General features: G+C 49.1%; 1 protein-coding gene across 1 annotated transcript in view; it reads right to left on the bottom strand.

Moving 5' to 3' along the window:
• DSCAML1 (DS cell adhesion molecule like 1) overlaps positions 1–26,386 on the bottom strand; it is a 356,428-nt gene that overhangs the window by 22,827 nt on the left and 307,215 nt on the right. The window contains exons 15-19 of the mRNA XM_043900168.1: positions 19,610–19,777; positions 18,318–18,388; positions 13,875–14,115; positions 10,474–10,620; positions 7,563–7,718 (exon numbers count right to left, since the gene is read on the bottom strand). Coding sequence (XP_043756103.1) covers positions 7,563–7,718; positions 10,474–10,620; positions 13,875–14,115; positions 18,318–18,388; positions 19,610–19,777 — 783 coding nt within the window. The remainder of the gene's footprint in view (positions 1–7,562; positions 7,719–10,473; positions 10,621–13,874; positions 14,116–18,317; positions 18,389–19,609; positions 19,778–26,386) is intronic.

Genomic DNA, 26,386 nt, shown 5'->3' on the forward strand with positions numbered 1-26,386 from the left:
ATCTGGGAGAGCTTCCTGAAGGAGGCATCTTTGAACTCTGGTTTAAAAGAGGAGGTTCTAGCATGGCAAACAGGTGAGAGGATAAGGGTGATCATTAGGGGCTTGGAACAAAGTCTCTGAGATGAAGGCCTTGTGAGTGGCCAGCTGCAGAACTCTTTGGCCAGAACCAAGAACTTAAGATACACAGGAAAGAAACAGAACCCATAAGGAATTCATCTTAATTCCAGTGATCCTAACCTAATCCCCGAGCCAATGCTCTACTAACTAAGCTTGTATTTAGGCCAAATACACTGGTCACTTTGCTCCTTTTGGCCCATGAGCTCCTTGAGGCTGGGGACTCTAGAGACTCACAGAGCCGGCCTCCTCCTGAGGGTCAAAGGTCAGGGGTCAGCCGGTGGTGACTGTGTTTCCTGCCAGGGACTCAGGGTACTGCCCTTGGGGTGCTGGCAAGGCTCTTTCTCTTTTCAGGAGGGAAAGTCTACTTTAGAATTGGCTGAGAAACCCATCTCGAGTGGATCTGAGCCATATGGACTGTGACCTCCCCTTGCTCCCATGTCTGGGCCTGCCTGGCCTGGCTGGGACCCCAGGGCCTGGAGGCTAGCAGCATCCTGTTTCCAGCCCATATTCTCCTTTCTTCATTTTTTCCTTGTATTGCTGTGACTTGTCTTCTTTCCTGGGAGCTTTTATGCGCCTTTGAAAATGGTGATGGTGTCCTATTCAACTTATTTTATCTCTCTGAGCCTCAGTTTCCCCATCTATATGGACAAAACAACCACATTAAAGGTTTGCAGTGAGAATCAGTGCTAATTAAGATAAAGCACCTGGCATGGTGCCTAACACAGAAGACACTCCATAAATTGTAACAATTAGTACTTTTGCACTCCCTTCCTGGGCTCTCAGCTTTCAGCACCTACCTCAATTTTTAAAAATCTAATAAGTGGTCAACAATGCTAGGTTAAATAAAATAATTAGAAACAGTATCATCACCCATCCAGGGGCCTGAGCCCAGAAGCTGGCAGTCATCCTTGACTCTGCCCTTCCTCATTACTACAGCCTTGCCATTTACTTCTGCTAGAGGTCTCTGCTGTTCTGGGGTGCAGGGGGTGGGTGTCACTGGGGTAACTGCAGTGTTCAAGTCTTCCCTGTCCTTGAACACTTTTTTCTTACCAGTTATTAAGAGAAATATGTTGAAATCTCCCACCATGATTTAGATTTATCTATTTATCCTTGTTGTTCTGTTGGTTTTTGTTTTTGTGTATTTTGAGGTTATGTTATTAGGTTCATAAAAATTTAGAACTGTTTTATTTGCCTGGTAAATTAAGTCTTTTATCATAACAAAAGTGTCCTTCTAAGAATGATTTTTGCCTTAAAGCATACTATGTCTGATATTAATATTCCAGTTTTCTCTTAGTTTTGTATGGTATATCTTTTATCTTTTTCGATGCTTAACTTTTCTACACCTTTATGTTTTTGATGTCTCCTATAAACAGCACATATTTGAGTTTTGTTTCACTGCCAGCCAGTCTGGCAGTCTTTATCTTTTAACTGGAGAATTTAGCCAATTTTTCTCACTACTGATACATTTGTGTTTAACTATCCCACCTTACTGAATATTTTCTATTTGTCCCACCTATTGTTTTACTTTCTATTTTCCTTTGTGCCCTCCTTTGGATTGTGTATTAAAAGAAACTCTGTTTCCCCCTTCTATTAGTTTTGCTATTATGCACTCTTTCATAACTTTTAGATTATAATGTGAGTCTCTGACTTAACAAAGTCTAATAACTGCCACTTTTCTTCTCAGATAATGCAAGGGCTTAGAATTTCCCTTTACTATCTCTCAATTTACATGCCATTGTTATATATTTTATTTCTGTAAATATTTAGACACTCCTTTCAAGGTGATTACATCATCATCATTTTATGCAACCAATATTGATTTCAATTTACCCATATATTCACCATTAATTGCTCTTCTTTCATTTCTTCCCACATCATTGGTCTTCTATCTTGGATCCTTTTCCTTCTAGTTAAAGAATACCCTTTAGTATTTCTTTCAGGGCAGCTATGTTGGTGATAAGTTTTCTCAGTTTTTGTTTGTCTGAAAATGTCTTTATTTCATCTTAATCTTGAAAAATATTTTTGAAAGGTATAAAGTTACAGATTGATAACTACTTTTTTTTTTCATACACACTTTAAATATACCATTGTATTGTTTTCTGACTTCTACTGTTTCTGATAAGTTAGCTGACAGTCTTATTTTTGCTCCTTTGAAGGTAACTGGTTTTTTCATCCTCTGGTTGCTTTTAAGATTTTTCTCTACCTGTTTATTTTTCAGTAGCTTTATTATGATAAGCCTAGGTGTGGACTTTAAGTTATTCCTTGTGAAGGTTGTAGAGCGTCTTGCATTTGGGCTTGATATCTTTCACAGCTTTGAAAAGTTTTCAGACGTTTTATCTTCTGCTCCATTCTCTTTATCCTGTTCTTTGGGATATCTTCTCACATCTTCCATGTCCTTGATATTCAGAATGTGGTCCATGGATTAGCAGCAGTGTCACCTGGGAGCATGTTAGAGATGCAAAATCTCAGGTTGCACCCTAGACCTACTAAATCAGAATCTAAATTTTAACATGATTCCCCAAGTGATTTGTATGCACAGTAAAGTTTGAAAATCACTGCTCTGTGTCTTATTTGCTCTTTTATTTTCCAATCATTCGTCTTTTTGTGCTTCATTTGATATTATCTTCTTGACCTATCCTCTAGTTCACTAGTTGTCTCTTCAGCTGTGTCTAATTTGTTATTAAGCCCATCTAGTGAGTTCTTAAGTTCAGATATTAGTAGTTTTTGTTTCTAGATTTTTTATTCCATAGCTTCCAATGCTCTTAAAATTTAAATTGTTAAGAATAGTTATTTTAAAGTCTATATTTGATGAAACCCATTTGGAACTCTTGCAGAGCTGCTGCTTTTGTCTTTTTCTGCTGGCTTTTGTTCACATTGTCCCCATTGTTTTTATTGTATGCCAGACACATTGTTTGCAAAATTGTTTGCGGAAATAATTTGAGGTCTCAGATGATATAATTGTCCTAAAGAGAGAATTCATGTGTGCTTCCAACAGCCACCTGCAATCTGGGACACTAGCAACCTGAGGTCACCTCAATCTAATTTCTAGGACTGAGATGATCTGAGGCTGAGCTGTTTACTTTTGGTCCACTTTTAATCTTAGAGTTCTGCCCTTCATAATCTCAAATCAAAGTAGGCTGGGGTGGGGAGCAGAGGAGGGTTCACCAGACAGACCCACACACCGTAGCAGGCCCTGGCCCCCAATTCATGTCTTTCTGGACCTGCTCAGTTTCTCAGTCACTGCCTCTAGACTCAGCAAACATCCCCCAGGGGAAGAGCTGCCCCAAATACCAGGATCACCTCCTGGGCCTCTATTCTCCTTGGATCCTGGCCCAGTAACTCTTCACTTTCCTGCCAACCCTCTGATTACCTTCAAGCAAGTATTTAAAAATATTTTATTCCGATTTCCTAGTGTCCTCAGCAAGGAGGAGAGTGGATTGGAATTACACTCGCTACCATTCCTGGAAGTGGAATCCCTTTGATATGTTTCCCTAAACCTGTCCCTCCTCCTCCCTTCATCCTCACTGCTGCTGCCCTTCCACACACCTTCCTTTTCTCTGCCTAGAGGCCCACAGGTTCTAAGAGGCCTTTCCCACCCCAGTCCTTATCCCCTCTTCCCTTCCTATGACCAATCCTCCATGCTTCTACAAGAGTTATCATCTAGTTCATGCCTCTTCCTCAGTTAAAAACCTTTAAAGTGGTCTAAAATCCAGCCCAACTTTGCACTCTGAGGCCATATAGATAGGTCTGGTAGTCACAGAGCAGATGAGCAGCAGGCAAGAGGTTTCGAGCTAATGAATTTGAGTATAGCCAAGCCAGCCTGAAACCAAGCTCAGACCGAGAGATCTGGACTTAAGAAGTGAGCTTGAATTGATATGCTTGCATTTTACCTTGCTTTTCTCTAAATTCTCTGTCAATTTTTTTTTCCTTTGGCAAAATCCTGAGGGGGCCTGGTAGGGGCGGTGTGTAGGAAGTGGCAGTGTCTTCTGATCAGGATATTTGTCCAAGGTGCCATGGCAGAGATGGAACTAGAATGTGGATCTGTCAGCTTTCCAAGTCAGTTGAGTGATAACTGTGATGACTGCTACCTAAAAATTGCAGAGCCTGGTGGCGGCGGAGCAGTAAGGGTGGGGTGGGCATGCTTGCCTGCCTACCCTCTGCCATCATTCCTCCATGTTCCTTGCAAACAGTCTCACCCTTGCTTGGGTGACCCGTGCTCCTCCACCCTTCAGAGAAAGCTGTCTCCATCACCTACACCAGAGGATTTACCAAGCTTAGAGTAAGTCAGCCATGATAATTCCATTCTCCTCTCAGTGACTGGCTTCGCGAGAGGCATATTGCCCTGCTGTTGTTGATGGGAAATGAGCATAAGTCTGTTGAGGGGGTTTCTGGGAAAGGTTTCTTTTACTCCCAAGAGACGCACACCCATAGGAAGAGACTGCTTCTCTCACTCTGAACTCTGTCGTGTCTGGCGTGATGCCTGGAGCTGCAGGCATCTTGAAATCATGGGAGGAACAGCTGACAGGCTGAGGATGGCAGAGCAGAAAAGATGGGAACCAGTGAGTTACCCAACCCCGGAGCTGCCCTACTCAAGACTTCTTGTTACGTGTGATAATAAATGTGCTTATTGCTTCAATCTTTTTTTAGTTGCATTACTCACAACCAAAAGCTTCCTAATTGATACAAATGGTGTGATGAAAAGCATAGAGGTTGGGGAGGCAGGAAATCTCTCATTTGCCACCCATCAGTTTTGGGACCTGCAGCAAGTTGTTTTAGCTCTCGAGGCCTCCGTTTTCTCATCTCTAAAATGGAAATAATACCCTCCCCAAAGGGCTATTGGAAGGTTGCTGCTGCTGCTCAGATGCGAGTCGTGTCTGACTCTTTGCGACTCCATGGACTGTAGCCTGCCAGGCTCCTCTGTCCATGAGATTCTCCTGGCAAGAATACTGGAGTGGGATACCATTTCCTCCTCCAGGGGATCTTCCCAATCCAGGAATCAAACCTGTTACTCTTGCACTGGGAGGCAAATTCTTTACTATTACCATTCTTTACCACCTGGGAAGCCAGGTATTGAAGGTTAAATCACGCTTTTGATGGCACATCACACACGTCAAGTTATGACCATTGTTCTGGATGAGACCTCATCTGACAGTGGGTTCCTTTTGGCTTAGGCTTCCCCCAAGGGCACCTGGGTCCACCAGAAGCAGTCATTTCATTGCCAGCTCTGGGCAGCTGTAAACCAACTACGATTTGCCAGCACTTGACATTTTAGAAAAGATTCTATGGTTAGGCTGTTTCTTACAACACCTAGATGAGGCACTGTCCCCATTTTATCATGAGGAAACTGAGGGGCAGAGCTGTTAGTGACCTGCCAATGAGTGGCAGGGCTGGGGCATCCATATCTGCTCCTCCCACCCCGTAAAGCTGCCACCTTAGGACCCTGGCCCCTGCTGTGTGTGCCCCTGTGACTCCACGGGCAGCTCTAGGGTGGGGTCAGCTTCCTGGAGGGAGGGTTGTGCTTCTCGACTTTGGGTTCCCTCATGGGTCTCACCTTGGTCAGTCAAGCATGTGGAGATGCTTATAACTCAGGCCTTTGGAATTGTCGTGATGTTTAGTCACAAAGTCATGTCCAACTCTTCTGTGACCCCATGAACCATAGCCCACCAGGCTCCTCTGTCCATGGAATTTCCCAAGCAAGAATACTAGAGTGGGTTGCTATTTCCTTCTCTGGGGGATCTTCCTGACCCAGGGATTGAACCCAAGTCTCTTGATTGGCAGGTGGATTCTTTTTCCACTGAGCCTCCTGGGCAGCCCATTGTATCAGAATAGGATGCAAGAAAGTCTGGAGGTCTGGGTGGTTAATTTCTAGAGGCCAGGAAGGTGCCAGTGTGTATGTGTATCCCTGAGGCCCTGAAAGGGGCCAGGCTCCGAGCACCATCCCCGGTAGGTCTCCACACAAGAGCAGGTGGCTCTGCCTGGAGCTGTCCCAGGAAACCTTGATGCGGGGATTAATGACAGGAAAAGTAGGGCAGGCAGGTTGGTAAATATTTAATTGCTAAGAGCTTAAGTGGGGGGAAGGGGCTGATCTGATGGAAAGGGAGGGGCTTAGGGAGAGTGGGGAGCATTAATCACAGTTAGTCCCATCGTCAAGTCACCAAGCTGGTCTGCACTGGGAGAAGTCCACTCCCAGCCTGAGTTGCCCCATTGTAACTCCTCTCACCCCTCCAGCTCCTTCTGCCAAATTGTCTGGGTAGAACCTAGACCGGGGGTCTCTGTATCCTTTGGAAAAACCAAGGCTGAGTTGGAAAGAGGCCAAAATGCCAACCTTGGTTACTGTTTATGAAGCACCCACTGGATGCAAGGCATGTCACATCAATTGACTCTTTAACCACATTGCACCTGGCTGAAGAGAATTAGAATCGATTAAGTGTTGGGGTTGGTGGGGTGAGGAAGGAAGTGGACGAGGGGCCCAGAGCGGCAAAGGGTCACATATGGTACCTCCTGTCCCCAGTGAGGCCCCTTGAGGGGTACAGCTCTGACTTGGGTGGGAAGTCTGACCCTTGTCTGGACCTGATCACTCTTGGGCTGACTCAGCTTCCAGCCTCTCCCATCTGACTGCATCACTCTACCCTGGAGGTTTGGCTCCTTATCTCCCTTTTCTTCCAGTTCTGCCCTCAGCGGGCAGGGCTTTGAGATCACAGATCCAAATGCAGGCACATCCCAGTCCTGAGAGTGTCCCCCCAACTACACACCCACCAGAGTCCAGGGCCTGGCCCATTCATTCTGGGGCCTCTGCAGTGTGATTGCCAAGTCCCTAACCTGGGTGATGTTCCCATTCCCGGCATCCCCAACCATCTGTATCCAGAGGAGGCCAGGCTGAACCCTGCAAGGGAGCAAATGCCACAAAGAGGATGCTCTTGGGATGGGGGTGGGAGGAGAGGCTGTATTTGGCCTCTGACCCCAATGCTGCAGGGGAGGGGGTTACGGTGGCTTGTATGTTTAGGCATGAGTCCTGGGGCACTTCACCACCACCTGTGGTAAGCTGTATTATTCCAAAGCAGCGCTCCCAGAATTCTCAAAGTCACCCTGGTTGTTCTGTTGCTAAGTCATGTCTGACGCTTTGAAATGCCATGGACTGCAGCACGCCAGGCTTCCCTGTCTTTCACTATCTCCCAGAGTTTGCTCAAGTTCATGTCCACTGAGCTGGTGCTGCTATTTAACCATCTCATCCTCTGCCACTCTCTTCTCCTTTTGCCTTCAATCTTTCCCAGCATCAGGGTCTTTTCCAATGAGTCACTCTACAGAGAATGAAGGGATAGGAGAAAGGATGGGGCTCTGCTCTCCCCCTTAACTGTGGGTGGGGTGAGCAGTGGAAGGCTGGAGCAACAATCCTGGGAGCTGGCCCCGAGTGCCGAGGCCGGGCCGGGTGGGAGGTGCGCACTCACCGTCCTCCTTGGTTTGGATGTAGAGCACGCTGCTGCGCACGCCATCCCCGGCCTGGGTGTAGGCCAGCACCTGCACGCTGTAGTTGGTGAACTTCTCCATGCCTCGCAGCTCCACCCGCTCCCGCGTCGTGGTGATGTTCTGCATCTCGCCCCACTCTGCCAGACATGCGCATCCTGAGTGCGGCCCAGGCCGGCCAGGCCAGGCCACGGTCCCCCAGCCACTGCCCCTCCACCAGCCTGGGCTTGGACCTTGACTCCATGGTGGTGGCAACAAGGGGGACCTTTCACCTCAAGGTCATGGTTGCAGACTTGAGACACTGCTCCCAGGCCGTGTCTCTCCCCAAGTGGCACAACCAGGGTGACCCACAAATGCCAGCCGGGCCTCAGCCCCTAGTCAACGCTGTACCAAATTCAACTTAATACTCTCCCTATAAAATAGTTACCTCTTTATCTCTCCAAGCCTCACTTCCCTGTCCTCCACCCACCCCTCTTTCCATGTGAGGGACCCCAGGAGTGACTTGGACCCAGAAGGAGCCTCGGCCAGGTGGACAGTGGGCAGCTGTTTCTCTTGGCTGCCCAGCACCTCTGAAAAATGGACTATTTCCTACCATATCAGTAAACAAGGATTTCACAATCACCATTCTAGCCCTCCAAAACTGAATCCCTGAGCCCTGAAGGCACTCAGGAAAGAGAATACCTGGGTGATACGGCAGATCTCAGGTTGCAGCCACTCCCTACAGTAAACACTGAGGAACTCAGGATGTAAAAAAATGCAGGATAGTGAGTTGCATATGAAAGGGATGATTTCCTTGAGTCCAGACTCTTCTGTCTTCCCATATACAGAAAAGGGCTAAATTCCTTAACTTGGAATATCCAGCTTTCTTTCATTCACAAAAATACTTTTGACCTTCAGGCTACCTGGTCTTTGTGGCGAAACTTCTTTATAACCTCTGCCCACCTCCTTGGAGCAGTTCTCTCAGGGCTACTTGAGATGCTGTCTCCCAGGATTGAAGTCCTAAAAATTCCCACTCGAATTATTAATAACTCTCAACTTTCAGGTTGTGACCGCTCTTGAAGTTGACACCTCCTTGGGCTCTCAGCTCTCATAGGCGATGGATCCAGGTGGCATGACCTGGGACAGGCTGGGGATGCCTGCCCTGCACATGACCGCTCCTGGACCGGCACCCTGAACTCTCGAGAGGATAAGGGGTTAAGGCCCCATTCCCTTCCTCAAACATCAAGGACATCTTGTCTGCAAAGATGTCCTTGCAGATATGGGCGAGGCTGCTGGAGTGACAGCCGCGGCTGGGAGGGCCAGGCCTTCCTCGGGCTCAGCGAGAACCCGTCACCCTGAATCTGCCAAGAACTTGCTGTAGACGCTGAAGAAGAGCTTAGGGAGAGCATCCCGTGGGACAGCCAGGGTCTCAGGAAGAGGAAAGAGGCTTCTGAGCTGACAACCCTCCCCCTGAGACTACTGGGTTTTTTTTTTTTAGAAAACAGCCCCAGACACCAGCTGAGGACAGGCTGTGCAGAAGACAAGTACCAGCAAACCTACCCTGGCGCCTCGCCAGGGACCCGGCACAGGCAGAGGCCTGGTCTCGGGCCTAGCCAGGGACCAGCCATAGTCTGCCAGGGTCCAGAGGGTGAGGACTCCAGACCCAGCCTCAGGGGACTCTGGGTCAGTGGAGGGGGCCCTCGGAGGCCTGAGAAGTGGGACTTTCCTTTTCCAGGAGGTCAGAAACCAGGAGGGACCTGTCCAGGACTAGAGCCAGAGAAAGACCCAGGAGGAGGGCAGCCTGGCCATCGATTAATTCAGTGGCCTTTGGAGACTAGTGAGGCTGATGCCTTGCCCACCCGAGGGCTGAGCTGGGGAGCCACAGGGTTCGAAAAGGGGGAGCAAGCTCTGGAAAATGAGGGCCCTTCCCTTTTGTGGCTCAGCACAGATAGGTGAGGCCATCTCATCGCATAAGGCCCTGGAAGACCTGCAGGCCTCCGCACTCCTGGAGGAGAAGGTGGAGGTGTGGCCGGGAGAGAGAATTCCTGTCAGCAGTGCCTCTGGGTGCACCAGAACCCAGGTGAGGGGCGGGGAGGGCAGCTGGCCCAGAGGGCTGGCTGTGAGCTGGAGTCCCAGGTCCTCCAGGAGAGAAGGAGCGGGTCAGGCGACCAGTGGCAGAAGGCTCAGGGTGTGGCGAGCAAACTCACGCCCACGGTTTGGGATGCTGGGCCTCTGGCTGGCATGACTTCCTGGTCCAGAGCTCTGCTGCACCACTGGGCAGGGGCTGCTGTGTTTGCGGGGCTACACTAGCCCGTCCCGTGGGAAGGAAGGCGCCCAAAGGGTTGGGCCACTGTCTTGGCTCTCCTCCCTCTGCCATCCCTACCCCCAGCTCCACTGTGCAACCTTCTTCACTCTTCTCCAGGTCCTGGGCAGCTCATCTGCACAGAACACAGGCCTCGCCATCCGTCTGGCCAAGGGGCCCTGCTTCCTCCTCTTGCCCCTCAGTCCTAGGCAGTGACGGCTTCCTGCTGGTGCTAGTCCCCGGGGCCCCAACAAGCCTTCATTAAAGTCTCAATTGCCCCGCTTGAGTTTACCACCTGTTTCCTGACTGACATGGCCACAGAGTCCTTATATCAACACACTCCATCAAAAAAGCCAATGTGTTCCTCTCACCCCTTAAGCCACTGCCCAACATACTGCTGAACAGGGGCAGCTGATGTCTGTCCCCGCCGGGAAGGTGACCATGGACACCACCTCTCACTCTGGCCCCTGGCTCTGGCATGGGATAGCAGGTGCAGGGGAGAGGCTGGGCTTCCGCTCGACATCCCACGGGAAGATGCTCAGCTCTAAGTGTGGGCCTCCACCAACCCCTTGCCTCTCACCCCGTGAGCTGGCCACCACCCCCAGCAGACTCACCCCCGTCAACGTAGAGGGACCAGAAGATGACCCGATAGCCTTTGAGGACGCCATTGAGGGTGCTGCGTGGGGGCTCCGACCAGGAGATGACGGCCACGTCGGAAGTGATGGACAGGGCCCGGACGTTCTCAGGGGGCTGGCTGGGCACTGCGGAGGGGAGAGCCAAAGGGCCTGGTTAGGGAGGAACAGGACAACGTCCACGTGCAGGCAGGACCCTGCTGCCCGGCCAGAGGGACCTCGGGTTACCCAAGTGGGAGGCCCTCCTGACTCAGTGAGTCTCGAGAGTTTGGGCTGGTGGCTGGGAAGGGAAGCCAGTCTCCTTCCCTGGAGATTTGGGTGAATGGAGATCTTTCCAGCTTGGTTCCTGGGCTCTGGCTGGCATGTTCCTGATTCTGGGTAAGTGTCCAGGGAAGAAGGTGATGCACTCTGGGCATGAGGTCCTGGGGGTCCACCTCCGCTGAACGTAACAGAACGTGGAAGACCAAGCCAGCCCTGTGGGGAGCTGCAACTGATGCTCTTATCTGATGGCTGCCAGCCGTGTGTGTCCCTGCCCCTGTGCCAAGCTGAGGGGAAGGAAAAGAAGGAAAGAGGCTCTCAAATAACCCTGGGGCGGGGAGAAGAGGTCCCTCAGACACCTTTAGGGCTTCTGGAATCATTACACTTTGTCCATTGTCCCTGCACCCAACACACAAAAATGCATTGGGTGAGGGAAAAATATCAAGACCAGCCTGGGTGGCCCACCTGCCTTTAACCCTCTCCATCTGAGAACCTAACCTAAGTCCCAGCCTCTGGGGGTGGCCCAGCTGCAGCCCACCCATCTGAGATGAGAGACAGGGGCGACACCAGGCCCCAAGGAGCCCCCTTGGCCAGGGACAACTTTGGTGGCACTTGCCCTGGTTTCCGAGGAGCTGGGGGCAAAGGGGAAGGCCACGTCTGCTTAGCTCTGAGTGGGAGAAAGGAGGCGCAGGCTGGATGGAAGGTAATTAGATCCCATTGCCCCACAAGAGGCAACTCTAATTTTTATGAGCATTTAAATGATAATACATCATCCTAACGATCCTCTCTGAGAATGATTATTGTTTCATATTACTTAGGTGTAAAAATATAAGCACCATGTAATTAGGGACCCAGTGTAATAAACTAATACAGATCGCCCGTTCGAACAAAATGAAGGTAATATAATTATGGAAAAGACACTATTGCTAAGGCAGGGGCCCTTGAATACCCCAGGAGGAGTGCTAATATTGCCAGGAAACGATCAGGATCTGACAGGCTAACGAGGGCCTTAATTAAGTATGAAAAACTGCTGAGCAAATGCTGCTGGAAACTTTCTTCCCCTCTCCTCCTTTGTTTGGAAAATGTCTCCACAGCCCATGCTGATCTCTCCCTGTGGGTAATCCCAGCCCCCACTGTAGCCCCCTCAAAAGCAAGGGATGTGGGATGGAAGCCAAGGGTGGGCCTGGCCAGGTTGTTTCCTGGGATGGCCCTGGAGGATGGAGTTTAGTGTTTGGTCAGGCGTGCTGATATGGACTTGGGGCAACTGTTCCCCCTGCAGGTGACTTCCCTGAGCATCCTGCATCCACGTCATTTGGTCCAGCATCCAGCCTCGCTCCCAAGCAAGAGGGTAACAACAGGGTGAAGTAGAAAGAGTATGGGATTCAGGGTCAGGTCTGGATTTTGACCTGGTCTCTTTTTCATCAGATGGGCAATTCTAGACAGGTTCATAACCTCTGTGAGTCTTGGGTCCTTTTATGGGCAATGACCTGGCCATTAGTGCTCGGGTTCTCATAGGTGCTCCCTGCACCAGCAGCATCAGCATCACCTGGGAATTTATTAGACATGCACATTTTTGGCTCCTACCCCAGACCTGCTCAAGCAGAACTCTGGGGGAGGGCCCAGCAATCTGTTTACAACCCTCTGTGTGTGCTCAGGTTTGAGAAGCACTGTGTCAGAGTACTGCTTGGGATTGCACCGCTGGTACGTAATGGTGACAAGCTGGTCTTCCTCTATCCAGCCAGGCCTGTGGCCAGCATGGGGGCGGTGGGGGATGGGCGGTGACTGATGGGCTGGTGAGGGTGTGGGATGGTGGAGGGGGTGAGGGAGCTGGTGGTAGTGTAGCTCAGGTGCTTCTCTGGACCTCTGCATTCTATGCACCTTTCCCTCCTTCTGTGTTCTCCCTTTTCCCCGGGGGCTCAGTGCACTGACATCTGCTCCCTCTCAAAGTGTAGCTTGAGCCCCAGAGCACTTAAATGGAAATCTCTGGGGATGAGGCCAGGCGTCAGGATTTTTAAACTCCCCAGATAATTCCAACTTGTAGCCAAAATTAAGAACAACTGGCATGAGTTAATCTACTTTCTGGTGTTTCTGACCTGATGCGTCCTCCCTCCCAAGGGTGTCTGCATTTTCAGAGAGAATGAGATAGGAAAGGACATTGCTTAGCAAAAGGAATGAATCTCTAATGGTAGAATGCTGGGTATCTCGATGCCCATGGGGCAACGGCATTATGTTTCCAGGGCAGTCAGTTCCCTCCCTTTGCTGGGGGAAGGCTCAGATTCAGTGACAGGTTTTAATTCCATTTCTTGGTCTTAGGCTGGGGTATCAAGAAGGAAGCTCTATTTATTCTGCTTTTTGGGGGGCTGTGACCAGCCAGGCTCCATCTCTTGGGGTGGGTATCAAGGATCATGTCTCCTTTCGTTTCCTAGCACAAGCTCGGGTAACAGTGGGCTCTTCTCTGTGCTTGGAGAGCGGCATGCTCCTGCTGCCTCTTAACCCTCTCTGCCTGAGAAACCCCATCATTCACTCAAAGTTGGAGTCCTCTCCAATCCTCAAAGAATTCAGTTTTTAAAACTGGGCTCCAAATCCTCTGTCCATGGACCTTGGGATTTTGTAACTCCACAGTCTCGTCTCAGGTCCCTAAAACAGATGGTGGACAGGTTCTAGCTCAGAAGTGCAGAGGTAACTTGGCTTCTGTCCTTTTTCCAGCCTGGAGGGCCTAAAGGAGGGGAAATAGGACCCAGAGTGTAGAGGAAAGCTTGGGGAGAGAGGTGGGTGAGGGGCCAGAATGAGGGGCAGAGGGAGAAGATGAATGCAGAGTCAGGCAGATGCACAGATAGGCACTCAGACAGATCAGTAGCTCAATAGACAGACCAATGGGCAAAGCATTAGAAAGTGATGGATAGAGAGCCAGCCAATGGATGGAGAGGCCCAGAGGCTTAAACGGACCAAGCATCCCTTGAGAAGCCAATGGGTGAGAGGAGATGGAGGGATCCAGGGAGGCTGTGTGTACCACAGGATGATGATGGGGCCCAGGAGCAGGGAAGGGCCCCCAGCCCTCCCTGGCACCCCTGTGGCTCTGCCCACAGCTGAGATCTGTACCCATTACCCTCTACTGGCGCCCTCACCATCCTCCAGGGTGGTGGCATTGATCTCGCTGGATGAGGGCCCTGTGCCAGCCCGATTGAAGGCCTGGACCACCACGCCATATTGGGCAAACTTCTTGAGGTTGTCCAGGGTGTAGACCTCACTGTCCCCGGTGGCCTTCATCTCCACGATGCTGTACTGCCCATTGCTGCCCGGGCTGTTCTCTCGGTAGCCGATCTGATAGCCACGGATGACGCCATTCTGCAGCTCCTTCTTGGGCGCCTGTGAGTATGGGGTGGGAGGGTGGTGGGGGGAGACAAAGACACAGTGACATTCTGAGAGGATGCTCGTAAAACCAAAGGCAGATCATGTCACTCCCTTGCTCCCAAGCCTTGTAAGGCTCCCATCTCACCCAGATGGGAGTAAAAGCCAAAGTAAAAAACAACCCAAGTGTGCACAGACAGGTGAATGGATAAGGATGATATGGTCCATACATGCAATGAAATATTATTCAGCCTTAAAAAGGAATGAAACTTTGATAACCTCTACATCATAGATGAACCTAGAAAATACATTAAGTGAGATAAACCAGACACAAAAGGAGCAATATTGTATGATGCTTCTCTGAGGTGACTAGAATCCCCAAATTTACAGAAACAGAAAGTAGGACAGAGGTTACTGGAGGCTAGGATGGCTGGGTCCGCAGAGTTTCTGTTTGGGATCATGAGAAAGTTCTAGAGATGGATAGTGGTGATGGCTGCTCAACACTGTTAATGTACATTTTCACTGACCTCTACCTATGAACATGGTTAAAATGATCAGTTTTATGTACATAAAATGGTATGGTACCACAAGAAAAAAAAAAAAAGAGTCCTTGACTTTGATGCGAGCCCAGCCCCTCTTGGAGCTGGACTGCCCTTGACATCCTGGCCAGCGGCTGGGGTGCGTGGAGAGCCTGGGCCTAAAGCTGGCTTCTGGACGGAGGGACAGAGATGGGGGTGACAGGTAGGTGACAGGGGGGACCACGGAGCTCTGTCTGGGCTGGCGGGAATGAAGGGCTGACCCCAGGCGGGCAGGCCAAGGGAGAAGACTCCACTGGTGTTAGTCTTGGGGTGGAAAATACACTCTCACCCCCAGCAGGAACCCTGATACACAACCAGCCACGCACACAGGTGTTCTGAGAGAGAAACCATCAACAGGGAAACACTGACACAGACATTCTTGTACGTGATCTCTCTCTCTCTCACACACACACAGAGGATCTTGATACGTCCCCTTACATCTGGAACCATGAACACACACACCCAGATCCATCAAAGCAAACATCCCAATACACACCTACCCACGGCCAGAAACATATAGACTCACAAATAGAAACTGGCTCCTTTAATGAGGGGACGTGCCCATCTATATATTGAGAGAGCATGCACACACACCAGTACGTAGAAAAACAGCTTGGATCAGGGTTTTGAAGACGAGGCAGTTAATTTAAAAGCCCACCTTTTACTGTACTAAAAAATAGTGTGATCAAAAACAATTAAGTTAGTAAAACAGCTCATTTTTTAAATTCAATGAATGTTTCAAATGAACTGCATTTTTAAGCTCACCGTTAACTTAATAAAATTAAGTTTTTAATTTAACATAATTGTTTTGAACTCACTAACTAGGTGTGTATGTATTTAATTGACTTGACTTTCTGTTGATGCCTGAATAATCTTTCTCTCTGCACTTAGTCCTGTTTGCTAGTTGGTAAGAGGGAGAATTTCTGAACGTGGGTGTTGTATCTGCACACTCAGGTTTCCCAGGTGGCTAAGTGGTAAAGAATCCGTTTGCCAATGCAGGAGAGGAGGGTTCAATCCCTGGGTGGGGAAGATCCCCTGGAGAAGGCAATGGCAACCCACTCCAGCATTCTTGTCAGCATCCCATGGACAGAAGAGCCTGGCAGGCTACAGTCCATTGGTTCACAAAGTCAGACACGATTTAGTGACTAAACAACAAATAATCTACACACTCACACATTCAGACACTTATTATAAACACAAACATATCTTCAGGGTGCCCTTGTCCTCACACTGACATATACTCTATTACATATCTGTGCCCACATTGAAATACACTGATATATACATCATTGCACAATGACACACACACCTACATACTTAGAGCCGCCTGCACCACCATATACACTTATCTATGTGTGATATACATAGCACCACACTGCCATCCTTCACATCAACATACACTGGCAGAGGCCTTGGGTAGGCATTCAGGCATACCTTGCTACATACATATAGATATTCACACATTTTTACAAATTTTGACATATCTTCCCCCCCACCCCCTTCCTTCTCCCTGTAAGGCCCCACCTCCTTAAACAGGCACACTCAGGATTTAAATCAATCTTAACAATATTTCTCTGAAGCATTAAGAAATCAATAGAGCTGATTGCAAATTTATGTCATAAAGCAGTGGTGATCCATCTCAAGGAAAGAGTCTTAAAATGAAGTGACTTATCTTTCAAGTGAATCTTTATTTTTCATTAATCTGTTTCTTGGTGTTAAAAAAAATTCCCTTGAGAAGTCAGCCCCAAAATTTATTGATAGGCTGGTTCATTCTGAAGTTCTAACTTTCTAATCAATTTTATTTTTCATTATGAGACTTTGGAGAAGTAAATCTGATTCTAAATTTTTATCGACCTCCAGGTTGGAGCTTTGTAGCCAAATGTCTCAGAGGTTTACATACTTATTCATTCCCGCCCCCACCTCCAGGCTTCCTTGGAGTATTCTTAGGAAATGGATGCAGAGTCAGGATGCAGATAAGACTTGGGGTCTAGACTCCAGGCTTCACTCCCAGTTTCTGAGGGAAGCTCTGGCAACCAGATCTGAACCTGGAGGGAACCAGGGCTCCAGGTATCTATCTACTCAGAGGGCTGGTACCCAGGGAGGACCAACTGCCCAGCCTCTGTCCCACTTTTGTCCTGGTCATTTCTCTGGGGCGGGAGGGAACCAGGCTCTGCCGCCTTGTGTGTGTGCGTGTGTGTGTGCGCATGCCAAGACATGTAGTCTTTTTTCCCTTGGTTTTTTAAAAAATTGTTTTATTTTTTGGCCACATCACACAGCATGTGGGATCTTAGTTCCCTGATCATGGATTGAACCTGGATCCCTTGCAGGGGAGGTGTGAAGTCTTAACCACTGGACCACCAAGGAGGTCCCAAACACGCAGTCTTTTTTTTAGGGAAAATATTACTAGACCCTTTTGAATCCCTCTGATTCTCAAGTCTACCTTTATGAAGGGACTAGAAGGAGGACTAAAGTGCCTGGAGTTTTTCCACCAGGAGTTAGAGTCAGAAAATGACCCTGGACTCAAAGCCCAGATGCAGAGGAGGTAACCCCCCAAGCCCTACTGGTGGGGCTGGAGAAATCCAAGAAGAAGAACAGGAACAGGCCCTAGGAAACTCTCTGTTCCTGACCTCCAGACAGTGGGCTTCTGTGGGGAGACTGGGCGTTGGCTCCAGACTGTGTGCAGTGAAGTTCCGCACCTGTCATGACTTGAATGACCACGGAAGTCACCTTGCATCTCTATACCATGGCCTCCTCTGATAGGAAGGAGAAATCTCTCTTCTGTCCATTCCACAGGAACAGAGAAGTTAGTGCAAGAAAATACTCAAACACTGGAAAATGCAGCAGGAAGCCATCAGAATGGGCAGCCCTTCTGTGCCCATGCCAGGGATGCGGTGATGAGGCCAGAGTTTCCCAGGAAAGCATTCCTCGGTCATGCTCAAGATTATGCTGTTTCTCTGCCCTGCTGTGGAATTGCCTCTAAGATTTCCCATCAGAGACAGTCTTCAGATACCTTCTAGATCTACAAGTTTCTTCCCCTTAGAAATGGCTGCAGCACACACTGGTTTGTTTTCTCTACAGCTCCGCCTCCCCCAGAACTAGGGAGGGCAGTTATTTTTTCATTCTGATTTTACAGAGGAGGAAATCAAGAAAAGACCAAGCTCCCTGTTGAAGTCTTGACTGTGAGAACATAGGGGATGGTTTCACCCTACTTCTCAGCTCTAGTCACAGGGCCAAGACAAGGGTGAGACCCTGTCATTTCGTCTCCTGTTATCCATAGAGTCCCTTTGAAATGTACACAAATCAATTCCAGCTCTAGATATATTACAACCTGTGGGGTTTGTAGGACAGACCAGCATGTAAAAGAATCATCTTCTCTCCTTGGCACTGACAAATTCTTCATCCCACTCCAAGCAGAGGCCTCCATCAGAAAGCCATGGTGGAGGAGGGAGTGGGGATTGGTGGGGGGACGAGTTCCTGTATCCTCCTCTCTTTCCACCCCTCCAACCTCATGTATTTAGTAATAAATAGGCGTGGGTACTGGAAGACACCAGACACTAACAAGTCTGTTGGGGCTTCATTTGAATATTAAGGATGGGAAAGGGAGGGAGACACTTCAGGGGAAATGCTTTTGACTTTGCTTACCTTCCAGGTCACTTGGATGCTCTGTGAGGTCACTGGCTGCAAGGTTACATCCATGGGAGGCCCATCAGGAGCTGGGGTGGGGTCAGGAGAAACAACGTTATGAGTCATGTCTTGGAAGAAAAGAGCCCTATGCCCTCAGTCCCATCCTTGAGCTGGAGGGCTGCTGCAGAGAAAGGAAAAACTTGTCTAAAGCAGCAAAGAACCTCTGTTTGAGTCCCTCTTGAAGTGATCATAGGGTTTAAATTTCCTATTCATTCTCCATAGTTTGCTGAAAACATAGCAAACAATGACTATTAAATATGACTCCACATCCAGCAGGTTGGCAAAAATTTTTAAAAAGTTTGATAGTACAAAGTGCAGACCAAAATATGAAGTGGCAGGAACTTTTATATGCTAACCATGGGAGAGCAAGTTGGTACAACCCTTTGGAAAACATTTTGGCATTTCTTTTCTTTTTTTTTTTTTTTCAGTTAAAGAGCAAAGTTTGTCCATCTGATGAGTCTGTAATTCTGCAACTGTTTATATTCCTTGGATGGGGAATGAAAATAGACAAATTATACAGCTATACTGAAGCTCACAAAAGGAATATAGACCACAACAAGGGGGATACAAGAGAATATATGAAGTATTATTTCATGCATACATTCTATTAGAAGAACAGGCAAAACTAAACTGTATGGTTATGTGTACATATACCAGTGACATGTATGAAAAAGAAAACAAGGAAGCTGGGATACTTGTTACTTCAGGGGGAGGGATGGGGTTATGGTTGAGAAGGGGTATATAGAGGACCTCTGGGAAGTGATAATGAGTGTTGGTTATACTAGTTTTTGCTTTATTATTATTACTATGTGGAAAACTGCACATGTATATGTACTTTTTGGTATTAATTTCTATTTTGCAATGACAGTAACAGAAAATACAATAAGGGAAATCTTGCTTAAATTTTCAGGAAAACTTCATGACAAAAGTCACAGGAGATAATCCAGGGCAGTAGTACCCCCAGCTTTTGCAATTCTAGCCTATCTGTCCTTTCCAGGCAGGCTGGGGCCAGTGGAGTGGGAGCAGAACCACGGACAGCTCCTGAAAACATTGCATCTAGAAACCCATTTGGAAAAGGTCAGGCAGAAGAGTCTCCGATGATCCAGAGGCAGACACAAACACACACCTTGGAATCTCCCCCCTTACCTCTTCTAATTGCAAACCCACTGCCAGTGGACAGGGTAGGTGAGGGCCCCAGATGCCCCTGATCTCCGAGCCCATGGGCAGGGGTGACAGGGCGAGATGCTCACCAGCCTCCTCAGTGCTGATGGTGAGTTCCTTGCTCGGCTCGCTGCGGCCAATCTTGTTGAAGGAGTACATGCGGATGCTGTACACGGAGGCCGGGTGCAAGTCCACAATGTTGGCCTGGTTGATGGTCGGGGAGATGTTGCGTGTGGACTGCTTGAAGTCCCAGGAATCTGGAGAAAGGACACCCACTTCTAACCACAGCCAGGCAAACTCCAGGACCCCTCTCCAGCCTCAAGCAGCAGCACATCCCAAACTCAACCTAGGTGCCCAGAAGAGGTCCTGCTTACAGAGACTGCAGCAAGAGAATTTCAGAGAGGACTGTTCTGTTCCATGAAGTTCAAGAGATCACGGGATGCCTGAGCATGGGAACAGCAAGTCCACTGCTTGGAGAATCAGGGAGCTTAACCCTTCTCTACCCAGGGCCGCCTGGTAAACCCAAACCTCAGATGTTTCCTATGGCCCCTTCCAAGATCACCAATGCTTGCTGTCTCTTAGGGTCTCATTGGCCAGTGCCCTTGTTCCTGGTCTCTCACCACACCAGTGCTGTGTTGTAACTGTGAGACACCCCCTCCACCCAAGATTCCAGTGCAAATGGGGAAGCCAAGTCTTACCCCCCTTTCTCCTCCTCTGTGTGTGCTTCTGTATTTCTTTTTCCTGTGCATTTGTGTGGTGGTGGTCTTGAATGTTTCCTAGGCTGTTGGGGGTGGGGTGGGGGAATAAACCAAGTGCCAGAGTCCCTAGGCAAACCCTTTCCTCTCTCACCAGCAAGAGAATGGTCTCTGAATCTTTAGCGTCAGAAGCCAACAAAGTGATGAGCATGTTTCCAATTCATCCAGGGGGACTGGCAGCCCATTCCAGGGCTAATGTTTAGCAAAATTGTAGAATGTGAAAGATACCCGATAAATACCACTCAGGGATACTGTGACAGTAAACATTCTGCATCTCCAGAGGAACCCAGTCGTTCATTTAATGAATTTTTTCCTGTGCACCTACTAGGGGATTCCAGAGAGAAATGGAAGGGGTTGCAGTTACAGCAATGCCTCAGCTAGTACCCTCCAAACGCAGAATTCATAACCAGATTACGTTATTGGCACTTTGCTTTGAAAAGACAAAAAAAAAGGCAAAGCACAAGGAAACTAGCTGATAGTGTGGCTTAAACATCTTCCCAGGGCACGTCCTGATGTGACTATTCAGCCTAATTTTCCATGTCTTTTAAATCCACAGTAGAGGATCCTGAGAATTGTCAGCAGAAAAGATTAAATTATATTCACTACAGTTTAATCCCTGAATCAGGGAGGGAGGATGGCATATTCTAGAATTTTTTAGGAAGACTCTTTTTTAAGCTAATGCCTGGTAAATCAGGAGGATTGGTTCACCCAAAGAGACTATCCCATCTCCCAGGTTCTGGCTAATTGAGGTCTTGATGCTTTTCAAAACACCTCTTTTAGCCACACCAGCTTGGCATCTGTGAAGGGCACTGGCCTGGTCCCCCATGCGCAGTTTTGCATTTAATTCTTTGGTTTCATGAGCCAGCGTCACAAATGGCAGACTATGGATGCTCAGAAAAACAGTATATTCTCCTTGTCTTTTCAAAACACCCCAACTGCCCGAAAGTCACTGGGGCTGGGAGGTTAAGCCAGAGTTGCAAACACGCAGGCTCCTTCCTGCCGAGGGTACCACTTTAGTTCAGGAGGAAATGGGCTAGCAATGTGGAGGCAGGTGTTCACTTCTCTCTGTGGCATCCTGGGAACTGGTGCCAGCTCACACGTCATATTTGATTTGCCCATGTTTATAGGAGAGGGACAGCGATCATGAGTCAGTGCATTCATTTTTGATGAGTGCAGGCAGAGGAAGGAGACCCAAATGATGTGTCTGAAAACTAAGGGGTTAAAAAAAAGAGGTGCTAATATTTACCAAGCACTTGTGATGTGCCAAGTGCAGTGATGGACACCATTTACCCCTCATACCTTTCTATGACATCAGCACCATATCTCCACTGTACAGGGGACGTGCATGTCATCAAGTCTGATTTCTCACTTGGCCTTCCAGGTATGTTCAACACTTAAACCTGTCCCTTCCCAACACACTCTTCTCTTGGGTTGCCTATTAAAATAGTCTCTAGCTTTTCCTAGGGAGTCCCTGGTAGCTCAGCTGGTAAAGAATCCACCTGAAATGCAGGAGACCTTGGTTCGATTCCTGGGTTGGGAAAATCCGCTGGAGAAGAGAATGGCTACCCACTCTAGTATTCTGGCCTGGAGGACCCCATCCATGGGGTCACAAAGAATCACACACAACTGAGCAACTTTCACTTTCTAGCTTTTACTAATCTCTTGGGTTACCTCTTCACTTTGCAGGTACATCTTTCTTACCTTATGGTTCAAGTTCTTCAAGGCTCCATCCTATGCTCTCCTCTCACTCCATACATTTTTCCCACCCCTGGATTCTATTTCCATCTATACACAGAGAAGCTCCCTGAAGGGAACCATATCTACAACTTTGCCCATCTCTACCACTTGGCACACCCTGGGCACTTAAAACCCACTGTTGGTCTTAGATCAGAGCCCACTTTGTGGTCCTGGGTGTTGGACTTGTGGTTCCTCCACATTTTGCAGTCACAGTAAATACCCTTTGCTTTTCGCTTGCTTGCCTCCTCCCTAGCTGCCAATCATAGGAAGATGGGGGGATCCCAGAGAGTGGCCCCCTTTTTTCTGCTATTGCCAGTCATTTGCAGGTGGATTTGTCCTTGTGTTCCCAAATCACCTTTGATGTTGGCACAAAACCGCTCTCTCCCCACAGCCCCTGCAGGCTCATGCATCAGAGTCAAATTTGGAGGTCACTCGCTGATTTTCCAAACTTGATCGCTGCCATCTCTCTGACCTGAATAGCTGAAATCAGTGGCCCTATTTTCTTCCCTTTCCTTTTCAGCTCTCAGAGTACTGAGCTGGCTTTGGTGAATATTGTCTCTTTTAATATTCCCTTTCATATGAGCCTGGCTTACCCAGATTAACATATTTCATTAAGGGCTCTCTCTCCCTTTCTTCATCAAAGGGTTTATGATGCAAAATATTCTTCTTAAAAAATAAGGAAGCGGCTGGGGAGATGTCAGTGCCTTCTACTCAGTGGGCTCCTTGCTGGGAGGGGACCTGGGGGCTTTGGTATTTCAGGAGACACATTCACTGTAGAAGGGGGAGCGTTTGGACAAAAGCCACATCTGGAGCATTCAGCTGCCTGTGAGGGGGAAACAGGTCCATCCTGCATCTCTGATTTCCTCGTTGCATCACAGCTCTGAGCCCCCCACGGTGATCTCCACTGCACCGAGAAGGGCTTTCCTGGATCACCGCGACCACTCACCACATCCCAACACCCGACCCTCTGGCAGCCCCACACCCACACAGTGCCAAGCCGCATGGGGCTGGCTCAGCCCATGATGGCTGATGGTTCCTACCATGAGGCTGCCTTCTGGGCCATCCTCACAGAACTCATCCCTGCTCCTTGCTTGGAAAACAGGGCCGAAATGTGGTGTCTGCATTTTTAAATCTGCGCAGCGCTGTCTGATAGATTTGTGTGGACGGTGCTATTTATCATTCAGCATTCATGTATTATTACTCTGCTGCCTGGGGCCAGGAGTCAGCGTGAGCACAATGGCTTAGAAAGGGCAGACGTGGTAATTTCCCTGGGAAAATTAGCATGATGAGCAACACGGCAGAAAACCTGGCAGAGGCACACTTGTGACAAAGAAGGGGGTCAGGGACAGATGTTCCAGCCACAGGAGGGTGCGGTCTGGGGCAGGAGGAAGCGGGAAGGGACAGGAGCCACAGCATGGGGACCATGCGCCAGGCTCTGTGCTAGGCACGGGCACATAAATCTTCATGTTCATGTGTTCCTCACAGCCACCTTGGATTATATGCCATTGTCTGTAGTGACAGAGAGAGATGCTCAAAGACCTTAAGTAGCTTGCTAAAGATCACGCAACCCTGACACTTGGTCAACCCAAGTCTTCTGCTTTGAAACTTGTTCTTGTTCTAGTATACTCCATGCAGGCAGAAGATCTACTTAGACACACACACACACACACACACACGCGCGCACACATGCACACACATGCCGCTCCTTTCTTTGAGTCACCCATCCGTTCCCTAGGATACCTTTTTCAGTTGTCACGTAATTCAGTTTGTGGTATATTACATGCGATTGCAGAGTGCTTTGTAATGGTCCTGAAAGTACCTGCGTGTGTGCATGTGTGTGTGTGTGCACGCTCAAGTGTGTATATCTCTGTATGTTCTCACTGCAACTGCATCATCAGCTCCAAGGGCAGCGCTCTGTCTCCTCGTTCTTTCTCTTTTCTACCACATGGCCGATGCATGACTCGGCAACAAAATGATTGGCACTCAGTACATGCTGCTGACTGACAGACACACATTTCAGCCTGCAAGTCCCACAGGACTGTAAACTGCCACACGAGCTATTTCAGTTAGAAGGAGGAGAGGAACTACGGCCCCATGATAGCTGCTTTCTCTTCAGTCCTCAAAACACTCCCACAAGACAGGCCTCACAGATGAGGAAGCGATGCTGTGTTCACAGCCTCTGCCTTACTCCAGTGGTAACTCTCCTCAGTTCCCACGGGACTCCTTTTCCTAAATGCCAGCACAGATGCCTGTCTGAGCGGCATGGCCCAGAGTAGGCCTACTGGAAGACCGGAGAATGGACCAGCCCAGCTTCTCTGGGCTCTTGATCCTGTGACCTGTTTTTTTTTGTTTTTGTTTTTGTTTTTTTACAGGTGCAAAGATCCTGTGGATGGGAGAGTCTGAGGTTCGGTTTCATTACACTCTCCTCCCCCTTCTGTCCATCCTGGTACCCCAGAGCTGGAGTGGGTATGATGGTTCCTCATCTTTCAGGAGAGCCAGACAGGATTGGGGGAAGATGTGGATGAGCTCTGAAAATAGCATCTTCCCTGCCCATCTCTCCTTCTCCACAGCTCTCCAGATGTGTGATGTTCTCAGCTTTGCCTGGCTGAGCAGCGCCCCAGGAAAGGCTTCCACACATTAGAAGGTGGTCAGTGGAGGAGGGGGACAGTGGGCAATGGGGCATCATGGGGGAGGAGGGCAGGGAGGCAGTCCCAATGAGCAGTAGGGGAGGGACCCGAGGGACAGCCCGGGCATCCACTCCCCACCCCCAACAGGAATGGAGCCCTGCCAGCTACATCAAGCAGGCAGGGAGATGCTGGCTGTGGACAGACCCATCCCTTCTTGTCTGGCTCCCAGGAAGCTTGTGCCCAGCCTTGGGAAGCCCTGAGATGTGAGATGAACCCAGTGGGCTTCCTCTCCTCTCTGTGCCCTCTGCCTCCACCACTGCCCAGCCCCTGCTCATCACCTGTTTCAGCTACAGACTGCGGCAGCCTGGTCACTCGCTTCTTGGACACCCCTCCTCTCCAATGACGCCTGATGACCCCTGCCAAGGTGCCATGTTGCTTAAGTCTCTCACTAGGATCTTAGACATGGCTAGTGGCTTTCAATGGCCTTCCCCAAGGAAATAAAAGCTCAGTCCAGAGGCTCCCTCCCAACCTGGAGCCCAGAGCACTTTTTAGTCTTATTGCCGAGAAACTGGGTCTGTGTGCTTAGTCATTCAGGCATGTCCAACTCTCTGTGCCCCTTTGGACTATAGCCCGCCAGGCTCTTCGGTCCATAGGATTCTTCAGGCAAGAACACTAGAGTGGGTTGCCATTTCCTCCTCCAGGGGATCTTCCCGACCCAGGGATCGAACCCACATCTCCCGCATTGGCAGGTGGATTCCTTACCACTAGCACCGCTGGGTCTGTGAACCCTCTGCTAGACATGCCACTCCCCGGAGTGCACTGCACCTTGCTGGGGTTCGGCCCTTTCCCTCTCCCTGAATATAGGCCCCGTTAGCTTCCCATCTTCTCCCAGCTCAGGGCAGCATCTGCAAGGACGGGAGAGATACTGCTCTGAGGACCCCTGTCTGTGCAGCAGCCCCTTCTCTCTGTGGCCCTCCTTCTGCCCTGACAGTGACCTTGGGAGGTCTGGCTATGAGCTGACTTTTCTCCCCAATTAGACTGTAAGCTTCTGAGGGCAGGGCTCCTTCCTGTAGAAACCTGCATCAAGAACGAGGAAGCCAGTGTCCTGGGCAGAGTGGCTTCTCAAGAGGTAAACACAGCTGTGGATGCTATCCTGGGGCTGACACTTTAGGGGAGCAGATAGTCAGACAGCCAATGACTATGTGCTGTGCTAAGGAAGAGAGGAAGGGTCTGGAAGGCTTTTGAGGAAACAAAACCTTGGATCTATGCTGAGGACTGGAAGAGGAGCTGGAGTTGGTGGGAGAAGGGCGGTTGGGGAGGCTTCAGTTTTCCAGACTTGCTTTCTGTGTTTTATATTAAAAAGTATTTTTAAAAGGCTTATATGGGCTGGTGGTCTTGAATTCTGAAAGCATGAAAGGACCCAAGAGGAGGGGTTTGTTTTTCCTTCTCTCACCTGCACTGAAGTCACCTGGGGCCCTCTCAGGGGCAGCCCCCTGTTGCCTCTACCTTTTAGAAATAGTCACGTGGATACAAACATCACCTACAGCTCTTTCTTGGCTTGGCCTTTTGTCCAGGTCATTTGTCCCCTCCTTGCCATCCCTGTCACTTGATTGTGGGTCCCTGGTTTCCCCAGAGACACAGGGGTCCATTGTTCACTTTGCTCTAAGTGGCTTCACAGTAGAAGGCAACCTCTTAGAAGCTATTAGTAGAGTCCCAAGGGAGGGGTCTTGGAGGGCTTCTAAGAAGA

This window comes from Cervus elaphus, chromosome 1, assembly GCF_910594005.1.
Source record: "Cervus elaphus chromosome 1, mCerEla1.1, whole genome shotgun sequence".
NCBI classification, from domain to species: domain Eukaryota; kingdom Metazoa; phylum Chordata; class Mammalia; order Artiodactyla; family Cervidae; genus Cervus; species Cervus elaphus.